General features: G+C 47.6%; 1 protein-coding gene across 1 annotated transcript in view; it reads left to right on the top strand.

Moving 5' to 3' along the window:
* GPC3 (glypican 3) overlaps positions 1–12,104 on the top strand; it is a 152,506-nt gene that overhangs the window by 99,686 nt on the left and 40,716 nt on the right. The window contains exon 6 of the mRNA XM_082004242.1: positions 7,253–7,373. Within this exon, the coding sequence (XP_081860368.1) occupies positions 7,253–7,373 (121 nt within the window). The remainder of the gene's footprint in view (positions 1–7,252; positions 7,374–12,104) is intronic.

The raw sequence follows: 12,104 nt of genomic DNA, 5'->3' as shown, positions 1-12,104 counted from the left end.
GGGAACCAGACCTACTGGATCTCCTTCTGTCTGTGCATCCCTGTACACCTCTGCAGCTTTCCTGGGATCAATTAATTGACAAGCACTTCCCTGAGATAGGAGAGGGCTGGACATGGAGAAAGGGTGGGTGTGCAACAGCTTAAACCTGCCTAAGTGAGGGTTGCCAACATGCTCTTCCTTGCCTCTTTTTGTCTTCATGCCCCATCCTCCTCCCTGCCCTTACGCTGGTGGTGTTGGGTAGTGAGATGATGTTGTCCAGCCTCTCTTATCCTTATCTCCATCCAATGTTGAGAAAAACCAGAGGATGATTCTTATCACTGAAATCCTGACTGAATAATTAGCTCATTTAAAGACTTCAGCTTAAGTCAAGTGGGTGTTGAGATATCGAACTCGTCTCAGTTTCTATGGGAGTTAGGCATCTGAATCTCAAAGGTGATTTGAACCTTGCATGTAGTATCAGGGTTTTGCAGCATTTAATACTAAAAGCCTATTAAAATCTAGGTTCTCAGAGTTTAATAATCTGCTTATATGAGTATATTCCTTTCAAGCTGTTCTGAATAGAACGACAGCAACATTTGCCCACTGCAAAACTTGTAAGCACATTAAGTATTACTGTTAGATACTGCCATTTCCAAATTTCTCAAGACAAACTTGTACATTAATCTAAATCATCCGCATAACTCTTGTTCTCTTTATACCGATTCCAAATTAATATATTTTTAGCACCTTGCCAGATTCTCTTCTTCAAGCTAAAAGTCTCAGATTTCCTTGCTGTTGCCAACATACTGTGGTTTGTTTTAATCATACAAATCATAAACAATGAAAGCACAATTGCAAGCAAGAGAGAAAAATTAGATTCTGTAATTGGAACAAAGGAAATTCTATGCCAGCAATAACCCTTTAGTTCATGAAGGGTTTGGTTATTTCTGGCAGTGTTGCAAAATATCTGATACAATGGAGTCCCCAAAGAGGGAGGCTGTATAACTTTTCAAGCACATAAAACACAGCTTTGTAGCAAATGTAAGCTATAATGAAAGGATAGTAGGCAAATTCAGTGGGTTATTGAGTGGCCATAATTGTTTCCAGAGTATTTCAGAAATGAAGATCATGAATCTTCCTATATTAAGCCTGCTGCTTGATCTCAGGTTTAGCCAATTTTTCCATAATCTATTTGTCTTGAACTTTACTCAATTAAAGTAAGAATGTAGGGAGACTTCAGGCTGTCCCTTTATGCTTCAAACTCGTATTGTTTTGCTATGAATATTACAGGTTTTGCTATGAATATTACAGTTTTTGCTGTTCTTAAAGTCCCATCTTCCAGAACCAGGTGATTATCTGAGACTTCACATTTAATAAAACAAATCAACATCTGCAGCATGCTTACTGTCTGTAGCGCATTGTGCAACGTGGTTGGGAAGAGGCAGCACATCCCTTTGGCAGGGAACTCATACAGCAGGATCTCCGAGGGCTCTCATGGTAGTGAGACCAGGCTGCGAGGTGGTTGATATTTGGAAATCCAGCAGAAAACGTCTCCTTTTTGTTTAGGTGAGAATGTTCCTCGCTGAGAGCGTTCGATCATCCTGGTTGCTTCTGAAGAAGCTTGCTCAGAGCTGCTGGTGGTGTAAATTGACTGTGGCATTGCAAGCTCTGCAATGACTGCAAGCACTTACTACAAGCAAGCAGTCAAGCACACATTGCAAGCTGGGAAGGCACCCAAGAGCCGTACACCCCAATTCTCTCCTGCCATCTGCACCCCCATATAACACGTGTCTGCATATGGTCAAGGGATGGTGGGACCATGTGCTCTATATGGAAGAGGACAGCTGGGGTGGGCTGTGGGCTTTTGGCTGGCCTGCAGCCTACAGCCAGCCCATGGCTGGGCTGGGGCACTTGGTATGATTGACCAGGTATCTCTGGACAGTGTCTCTTTAGAGAGGAAACTGTCAGGGACAGAAGTTATCAGCTCTTATGGACTCATCCAGGAGTTACTCTCTGGCTGCAGGGTGGGATGGGTGGATTGGAACAGCTCTTCCAGCCTTTTGGCCGTTTGCACCGCTGATGTGACACTAAGGTGGTCACACTAAACCAAATGGGAGCTGGGCCAGAGAGAGTAAAATGTGGGCACTACCACTATGCACACCTTCACTGACCGATGGAAACCAGCTGGAGATAAGACTTGGGTTCCTGCCAGGAGTGTGGGGGCGAAACTTTTCTTTCCTGTCTCCCATTTTTTGTATCTTTTTGCCTCCTATGTGGTGAGGACTTGGCGTCACCAGCCCACATGGCCTGTAATAAGTCATGTCTTGAAATGCAGAGCAGCTTCAGGGGCTTGCAGGTGCTGGAAATCCTGCTCTCTCAAGCTTGGTTGTTAAGTCCTGTGCAGTGAAACCGCTTCTCCTGTATTGGAGTCCTGTCTTGTAGCAGACTGTTGTATTTGTCCCCCATCCATTCCCTCAAACAAGTATGATTCAGTGAACAGAGACAGTAGAGGAAGAACCTGCAAGGGCTATCATGCCATTTAAATTGTGGAGCTGCATTTGGATAAATCCTTGGCAACTGGAAAGCAGGCAAAAATTAATTGTTATTTGAATGAAAAACTTACTTTCCTTTTTCTAAAAGGTGTAATTCTTTATGTTTGACTCACAGGATTACTTTCTCTAAATCACATGTCAGGCATTGCAGTAACTCACCTCAAAGCCTAGCATGGCCAAGCAGGATGAACACACATTTTACATTCATTGCCATATATTTAAATTGCATTTGTCATCTTGTCTTCCTTGGTCTGAAATGAAAGCCTGGAAGGACCTGCATTTGGACTGGAATGACCAAAGGTTCGCAGGAGACATTTGTGGATGGTAGGGAGGAAAGAAGGGGAAAAAACCCTTAATTGACTGCATACTTTGACATTTATTGCTGGTGGATGAGAAGGAGCAGGAAGGATCTGTAGTTGTGCTATCCCCACAGAAGACCTCAGACCTTTTATCACGTGGTTATCTTTAAAGTCATTTTTAGTGAGGCTGCTTATCAGCACATTTTACAATGTGACATTTGTTTTTGGAAAATACCATGTCCCCAGCAAGAGCCCATACCCAGGGAGCCCAGGCGAGGAGATGCTGCTCACTGACGTCGACACACGTCAAAGAGGAAAGTATTTTGGGCTTTGCTTATGAAGTGGAAGCCAGACTATGCTCATGTTGCAACACTGATACCCCTTTGGCGCAGGGACCCCCTGGGACCATGGGGTGGACTTTAACCACTGTGCATATTTGCTGTTCAATGCCTATATCACCGTGGCAGAGGTATGTGGTGGGTTTTGTGGAGTGGCACAAGTGTCCTACAGAACGGGCTGTTTTATTGGCATATGTTGAAAGCAGCTTGAGATGGCTCTGAGATTTCTCCTTTGAGCTGTGGCTGGGAACGTGGGAAGGTGATGCTTTGGCTTTGCTTTGCAATGGGACCTGCGAGCCCACCAGCCCAGCAGCAGCTCAGTGAGACGCAGGGGAGCCTGCATGGGGACTGCCCTGGGACGCCCCGTCCTCCAGCTTGAAAGGGTCTGCAAAGGCATCTCTCTACCATATTAAGGCCTGGCTGCTTGGCCCAGGCTGCAGGGAGGGGTGCCAGCTGCCTTTTCCAGCTTTTTTGGCATTTCAGGAATGCCCATCCCTCACTGAAGCTACATTTCAAAGTCTTTAACCCTTCGTTTGGCTGCATCCCACATGCCTGAATGCGTGCCACCCCAGCCCTGGTGCGTGGGCAGAGAGGGGCAGAGCCGAGGGGGAGCTGGTGTCCCCCTCGTACCCGAGTGCACCGGGAGGTCTCAGCTCGGCAGCGCAGAGGCGGCGTGTCCTGAAGCACCCAAGCCATGCAGGAGCTCGCCTCTGTCTCTTCGGACGTAGCGTGTCCCTGTGCATCTGCGTCTCTGCGATTCATGCTCAAAGGTGTGCAGTTTGCAGAGCCCGCTGCCTTGGTGCTTCAAATGACTTGTGTAATGATGCAAATTGATTCATTCTGGGCCTATTATGTACCCTTGTACCTGGCCAGGTGGGAAGCACCAGCCGGTGGCACTCTGCTTTTCCAGCATCACTGTTTTAGGGAGAGATCCCTCTGCAAACTCTTTCAGGTTTGCTTCCTTCCCTGGTAGGCTTGTCCCCCTGGGGAAGATGATCTGACATCCTCACCGCTCCACCGCAGTCACCGAGGTCACGTCAGGGACTCTGTCTTCTGGAGAACAATTTCAGTCTTTGGACATGCAGTTATGGTGACCTGCCATAGCTGTGTTCCTCCCTCCTGTATGACATTGCGTAGGCTACAGAAATCCTCTCTGGCAGTCATTGCACGGCTTTCAGAAGGGGCTTTGCCCGTTCAAACCCAAGCTATTGAGTTTCTTTGTATAAAACTGTTTAGGAGAGAGATTGTGTTCATTTAGGTAGGCACCAAATGGGCTTGGTTCTCCTCTTGCTAAAACCTGTGGGAGATTTATCCTGCTACTTAAATCTCTTAAACCACAGGAGACTTTCCATCAATGTACTTTAAAGTTCCATCAGTGTTTTAAATTAAATTTACAGTGACGCCAAAAATGGTAATTTCTTTGACATTTAAAGAGTCATGCATCTTCTGGATGTTTATGTTCAGTGTCCAAATGTGTTTGTCAGGTTGGCACAGTGGCATTAAGTGACTGTGTGACAAATAAGCAGCAGGTTTAATGGATTGCTGCTCCCAGTGCTTCATTCTCCTGCAAAAAGTTAAGCCCAAGTATTTGCAGAGCCGGGTAGGTTTGTGCTTGCGGCAGCAGCGTCTTCCCACGAGATGGTGCTCGGAGCTTGTGGTCCTGCCGGCCGGCTGTGCTGTGAAGCCAGACCTTCTCCTGGGCATGGGCTGCTTGCAGGCTGGGATCCAGCCTGGCACTCTTGCTCCATTTCTGCCAGTCACTTAGCTTTCATCCTACAGTGTTTAAGTGCTTTTCTGAGCTGGGACCTCAGGTATAGCTTTGTATAGTGTTTTGTACTTCCCAGGATAATATAACTTTTTTAAAAAAAAAAAGTGTGTTTTGCAAAATCTTGAGTCCTAACTGGAGGCATCAGCGTGGGGAACGATGCCTGGGTGGAGAACAGGGTTGTTGGAGTTGATCTGGTATGCCTGGGCAGCACTGGTGCTGAGGAGCTGGTGGGACTCAAGTTGGTGTCTCTGCTTTGCAGTGACTTCTCCTGTACCTGGACAAGCTGTTTATATCTGGAAACAGGAATATACACAAGCATCTGCCCCTTTGTTAGAGGCACAAACACCTCCTTTCTCCCATCTGAGCTGTGTATGGGGAGTGCCCAGCGCTGGGGATGCAGAGTGCTCCTGTATGTTTAACTCCCGCTCCGAAAAAGCCTTGCGGTGGAAATCAGCCTTGGTTCTGTATTTTAAATGACGTGAATATTTTAGGTTGGGGGCAGATTCCTGCTATGCCAGTATAAATCTAGGGTTGCCTTTGCATCCCCACATGTCTGAGTTGGTCTCATTCCTAATCTAGAGTTTAAGTGGGGCCAACACCCTGTGTATCCCTGAAACCCTCAGTGTGCCCTGACAGCTGCTGTGGCTGAATGTCCCCATGCCTCTTGCTTTTTCCCCCAGCAAAGCATCCTTGCTGAGCTGGCCCCACCATCCCCATGGTCTCCCTCCCCTCCTTTAAATCCCCGCTGAAGTCCCACTTCCTCCCCAAAGCCTCTGTGAAATGGGCCGACTGTCATCGCCTGAGCTCGCCCGGCGGCGTGGGGATGAGGGATTAGTGGGCAGAGGAGCGGGGAGCTGGCAGACGGGGAGGCAGTTGCTGAGGCTGGTGCTGGGAGTTGAGTGAGGACGTGATGTGTAGGAGATGAATCGCAGAAAGGAATATTCATCATGTTTACCCACGGCACCGGAAAAACAGACGTACAGTAAAGCAGACTGATGCTTGGCCTTATCTTGGCAATCTCGCTTTTGTAGGCAGTGCTGGGGTTTGGCAGCGTGTGCTCAGGCTGTCAGCTCTTGGAGACGAGGTCTTGTTTTGTGCTTGTAGAGTACTGTGGCCCGTCGTTGGGGCTATGATGAATACCAACAACCCACAGCTTGAGAAGGCACCAGTGTGCTCTGTGCCACTGCTGTGGCTGCCAGCAGTCAGTGGTGGCAGCCACTCATTCTGGTCCTGAAGTGGAGTTTGAGGTTGATGTGGACGCTCTTGTCTCATGTCCTGAGCGTCATGAACTCAGGTATGGAGTGTAGAAACGTGTTCCTTCAAAGGCAAGCATGCAGCGATCGCTTTGTCCCTCTTCTGCTCGCTTTTATCACTCTGATAAACTTTGCCATTCCGTAAGTTTTGCAGCAGTGAATATATATTTCTTTCCTAATCGCTGGCAAAAAAGCTGAGCGTGGGCTTGGCCACCCTCCTCTGCAGAGAGAGCTGACCTGGCAGATGGCTGCTCAGGCAGGGTCCCTGTGGAGACCTGTGTCTGGAGATCTCTCTGCCAGCTCTTAATCCACTTTATGGATGCTTTACTGACTTGCACGGTACCCCTGTAAATCGGGATATGGCATGGTGCAGAGTCCAGCACCACACCAAAGTCAAGGTACATCCTGTCTAAGCAGTTACTTTGATCCCCAAGGCTGGATCTCATCAAAGACTGAAATCAGGATTGTTTGACAACACCTATTTTCCATTAGCAATGTTGACAGCATTAATTATATTCTGATGCTTTAATTCTTTATTATTGAAATCACACATCAGTGATAGTCATTATTTTGCAAGGGGGTTGATGTTATGCTAATCAGCTTGCAGTTGACTGGGTCATCCCACTCATTTTTTTTGGCTGTGGGCACAACACTACTGCTCTTGTACCGGAGTCTCTGTGGTCTGCCAAGATTTATTTTAAACAAACATGAGCAAGCCAGAATTTCTGAGCCAGCTTTTTTAGGACTCTTGGGTGCAAGTTATGTGAAAATATTTATCCCTGTTGTATACTGTTTAACGTCTTCCTTGGTTACTAATGGACTGGAAAGGACTTCATTGTCCTCAAGTTGATACAAGTACATCATCTTGCTGCTTTGCAAAGGCAGAGCAGAAATATTTAGGGGAATCTTCTGCCTTTTCTTTGTCATTATTAACTGTTTTTCGCTCTCTGTTTTGGAAAGGGCTGGTGCTTATCTTGGGATTTCTTTTGTTTGTGCTGAACTTTAAAGATCTCCTCTCTATTAGCCCATTACATTGTGGTCTCTTCTGTTCTCACTCCCACAGGTACAGTCCCCAAATCACGAGAAATGGAGCAAAAGCTCAGCCTGGCAACCATGAGGTGAAGATGAAAAGTCCTGAGCCAGTGATCAGCCAGATTATTGACAAGCTGAAACACATCAACCAGGTTCGTTGCAGGCGTGCCAGCAGGGATGGCTCCACAGTGGGCGGTTTCCAAATCAGTCTGGCCTCCCCCACACTTTCTTCGGGCACAGCCAGACAACCCAGGGCACCTCCATCTTCCACAGCTGCGTGCGGAGCCAGTGCTGCCTCAGCCCCATGCAGTACCGGGCTCTCTGGGCACGTGTGGCAGGTCCTGATTCATGCACACTGGCGTGGTGCTCCATGGGTGTAGTGGGAGCTGCAGGGCACGTGCGTTGCAGCCCTCCAGGGCTCATCCTGCACCTGGGAGGATACATGGATGCACCTCTGCAGTGCAATTCTGCTGGGCATCCATCCCCACATGATGGAGGACCAAGAAAGATGGAGCTCCTGTGGTGCCCCTAAGCACGAGATGCTGGCAGTGGTCTGCATGCCACATGCTTGATGTCCCCTCTGGTCAGAGGAGTCCCCTTCGGCATTGCTTGCGGCTGGCAGAGCGGGGAGCAATGTTGCTTTGCTGTATCTATCTCCCTGGACATCCACTCCCAGTCACTACTGGGACAAGTTACCATGGAATGGGGAAATGGCAGAGCTGGATGAGACCCTTTCTGCTGGGGAAGGAGCTTCCTTCCCACGGTCTCAGACCTGGCATCCTTGCCAGGACAAGCAGTATCTTGTCTCTACCCGTCATGCCAGGCCAGGTTAGGTCTGTGAACAAGCCCCACCGCTGCCAAGGGATTAGGTGGCACCTCTGCGCAGCATTCAGCTTGTGATTGCTAACCTCCCAGAGCTCTTCTGCAGCGTTGCCTCGGGCCAGCCATGCTGGGGTCCAGCTCTGGACTCTGCTCTCCTCTCTGTGTCACTGAGTAACTCGTAGAGGGGATGTTTTTCAGTAGACTGATAGCTTGGGCCTCCGTACTTCCCAAGGACACACAGTGTTGGGACCTTGCAGGGCAAATACTGGGGTGGTAATGCTGTCTGTTAATACGGCTGAGCTGCTCATTCTCTCCCAAGAGAGCTCTTAGCAGTGGGGACCTTGTTCAGGGTTGTTCCAGCATGAGGCTTTGGGCAGCGGCAGGTTCCTGGGGTTAAGCCCAGCTTTGCTTCCTGGCTGGGTGGGCTGCAAGGGCTGGTCTGTCTGGAGTTGCTGGCTTAGCGACTTTTCTGCTAACCTCTGCTTTCCTGCTCCCGCGACTGCCAGGGTCTGTTTTCATAGCAGTTCCCGGTTTAACCCCTGCACCTTCCAGTGCAGGCACGCCTCATTAGCTCCTGTCTGGGAGCGGGGTGCAGCGAGGGGCTCGGAGTCCCTGGGAGCACCCCGGCACGCGGGAGCTGATGTGGGCAGCGGCAGGGCAGCCCGCTCTGCCTTCCCGCATACCTCCCTGCGCCGAGCCATGCCATCTGCCAACAGCCCATAATTATTAAAGAGAGGGGGGGGAATAGCATAATCAGCTCCCTATTAAATGGGGTAGAGGGCAGGCTTCAACCTGCAGGTGATAATGATATTTTGCCGTTCACAGTGAGAAAGTCGCACCGAACAAAACATGGTTATTAGTGTACTTGAAACTGCTGACATAAAGTGGTTGTGAAATGCTGGCTGCCAGATTGGGTCAAGTTAGGTCTTTGCTGAACAGTTCAGGCTGCTGAGGAGCCGAGATTCGTGGAACGAGAGACCCTGTGTAAACATCACCAAGCTGAACTCAGCTGTTTGCAGCAGCAGAGTGTCTTTGTCAGCTACTGCTCTGGGAAAAATAGTGGTAAGGGGATGAATATGGTCAGCTTGGTCATAATCTCTGACAGCGCTTCCCCTCCTTGGCTTGCAGTATCTGATCGGAACGTGTTATGGGGGGCAAGTGAGTTGTTTTGGTTTAAACGGCGTAAATATAAGAGTTTGAAAAATATCGACCCCTCATGTAAAGTTGTGTTTGAGAGGGGGGAGTTGAGAATAAAATCAGGAGAAAATCAAAAGTGATTTGTGAAAATTAGTTATGAACCTAGCTATTCTTGTGGAGGGTCTTTAGTCTATGTAAGTAGCTTATATACTGGGAAAGTAACTGTGGAGGTCACTTAAGTTTGGGATTTGGGGTGTCATAGCTCACCATCACACTTATTTTCTTGACCTACTGAAGTTTAGTGCTCTCCTTCACATCTGGAATGCATCTTGAACGCCAAAGAATAGGAAATGTGGAAGGAGCAGCCCTGGATGGATTACGGTTGTGTTTTTCAGGTGTTGGCTTCAAATTGGGGAAGTGGTGGGGACTCCCAGGCTAGGGAGGGGTTGAAAATCTCCTGATCCACCAAGCTCAAGCCAACAATGGCTTTTCAGGGTTTTCAAACATCCAGAATCTTTTGGAGAAAAGAGCACCTTTTCGAGCGTTTGTAGTGCTCAGAGCTGTAAACTGGATTCCCCATGTGACTACCAGTAAACTGTGAATCTCGTACCATATAATGAATTCCTCCCCATGTGTTGCATTGGAGATGCAGCTTGGATTTTGTGGATGTGGGTAGACTCAGGAGCCATGCTAGCTTGTGCAATTTTTCTGAAGAGTTCCACAGCTTTTACTTGTAGATTTTTGCTAATGTCTGTAATTTGCTGATGACTTGGCTTCGATTTATTCCAGGCGGCTCACACGCCTGAAAAATGTGTGTTCTTTCAGCAGTAGGCCACATTTTCGAGCTTGCTTGAGTTTGGCGAATGTGTTGTTTGTGGAAATCACGCTTGCTCATTAGTTCGTGTCTTCTCAAACTGAATCTGGGCAAGTGCACACATATGTATGAGAAAGTCTTATCCAACTTTTGCAGTTTGAAATGAGAACAGTGTCTGTGCATTAGAACAAAATCCTGGGGACTGAAAGGAGTATAGAAAACTTAACCCAGAGAGAACGAGAAGTAAAAGTTTGTCAGGTTGTATTGGTTTGGTTCAAGCACCTTTTGTCAAGTTAAAATAGATAAATGAATAAAGCTCACTGCCTGAGTAGTGTGCTGTCTCAAGTCAGTCCTTTCTGAATGAGTCCCCCTCGGTGGTGCCCCCTCATCACATCAAGACTCCAGACCATTTTTATTTCACCCGAATGTGTGATTGTGGGTGGTGCTATTTTTCATGCGTTGGTGGGCGAGATGGTTTACCATTGCCATATTGGAAGTAAGGATTTTTTTTTTCCAGTTCTGTTAGATGTCTACCAAGTTTTGATTTGAGTTATTTTTGCTGTGTGCCCAGAGGCATAAACAGCCCATCCATAAATATTAGCATTGTTATCTCAGCTGGGAGGCCAAGGGTCACCTTCAGGAAAATGAGTTGGAATTGGTTCCTAACTTTTATTTCCCAGAGTGGATGGGGTCTGCTTCTAGCTAGAAGGGTTTTCACTCATCCCACACGTGAAACTATATTGAGATTGAAAGGTTATTATATGTCAGTACAAGGTCTTGCTCAGTGTTTTTGTGATTTGGGAGCATCCCTAGGCAAAAAGTGGTGTGCAAAGTTTTTCCTCTGGTCACTCAATTTTCCCCCCACCATGGGGATGTTTAGGTGGCTGACAGATGGGGATGAGCTTCAAGTTTTAACAGTTACGCATGGAGGTAGGAGCCTTCGTGTCCCATGGCCCACATCCCAGGCGTTCTGCCACGTTCATGACCACCTATTGAACCTCCTCCCAAGACAGGCTCTGGAGCGTGGACCCGAGTGCTGCTGGTGCAAGGATGCAGCAGGCGTGGAGACTGTGGGCACTGGCTCAGCCGGTGTGACACTCCTGTCCCTCTCGGTCCCCAGCTGCCATGGTGGCGCTGGATTAATGGTTGGACTTGATGATCTTGAAGGTCCTTTCCAACCTAGTGATTCTGTGATTCTGTGTGCTCTCTGCAGTGCTTACGGGGCTCTGACACTGTTGAAGCAGATGCTTTATCCCATCCTTACTGCACTTACCTGTTTAAGGTTGTGGCCAGTTCTGATCCTTTTTTATGCTTAGTTAAATCCTGGTGTTTATCATAGGACCATCTCTAGGAGGAAGAGTGTAATGTTGGAAGAAAAGAGGGGGAAAACCCCACCAAAAATGAAGACTAAAATCCATAAAAGGAAACCTAACTGGGGAAGATGTGTCTTTAGAAGGCTGAAGGGCCTGGAAACATATTGTACATTTCCAGACGCTGGAGTTAAGGGCTCATTTAGAATATTTCAGATATACTGGAGTTTGACAGTTCTTTGGTTTCCACATCAAACAATCTGTAATTTATTGCCCCGTATAGGGACTGTGTTTTTATCGTATTGCATATTCTGTAGCCAGAAATCTAACTACCATATAAGCTCTTGAAAAAAAAAACCAACAAACCCTTTGGGGATCAGAATCCAGGCAATATGCTTTCACAGACCCTGAGAAACCCGCTTTGATTTATTTCCTTGGAAATAAAGGGAACACACAATTTCTCGGAGTATTACAGCTGTTCCCCAAGCAGGATCTCGCTGCCTTTCTTCACGTGCTCAGTGTAAAGACCCGGGTCCTGCGGCGAGCCCCGTGTGAAAGCACCTCGCATCGCTCTTTGTGGGGTTTACAGGAAGATGAGAACAAAATTTAGAAGTTTTATGAGGCGGTAAAACACGGAGCTCTAGCTGGAAGGAAAGAAAGAAAAAAAAAAAAAAAAAAAGGAGACCCAGAGGTGTGAATGACCGAAGACAAAATAGACTTGAAGTTTGCAAAAAAGCATGCGCCGGCGTTTAAATAGCCGCGTTTGAAGCTGGGTTGATCAACCAATATGTCCTATATTT

The sequence above is a fragment of the Phaethon aethereus genome, assembly GCF_964289735.1.
Source record: "Phaethon aethereus genome assembly, chromosome: 10".
Classification (NCBI taxonomy): domain Eukaryota; kingdom Metazoa; phylum Chordata; class Aves; order Phaethontiformes; family Phaethontidae; genus Phaethon; species Phaethon aethereus.
This window is presented reverse-complemented; position numbering and strand designations above follow the sequence as displayed.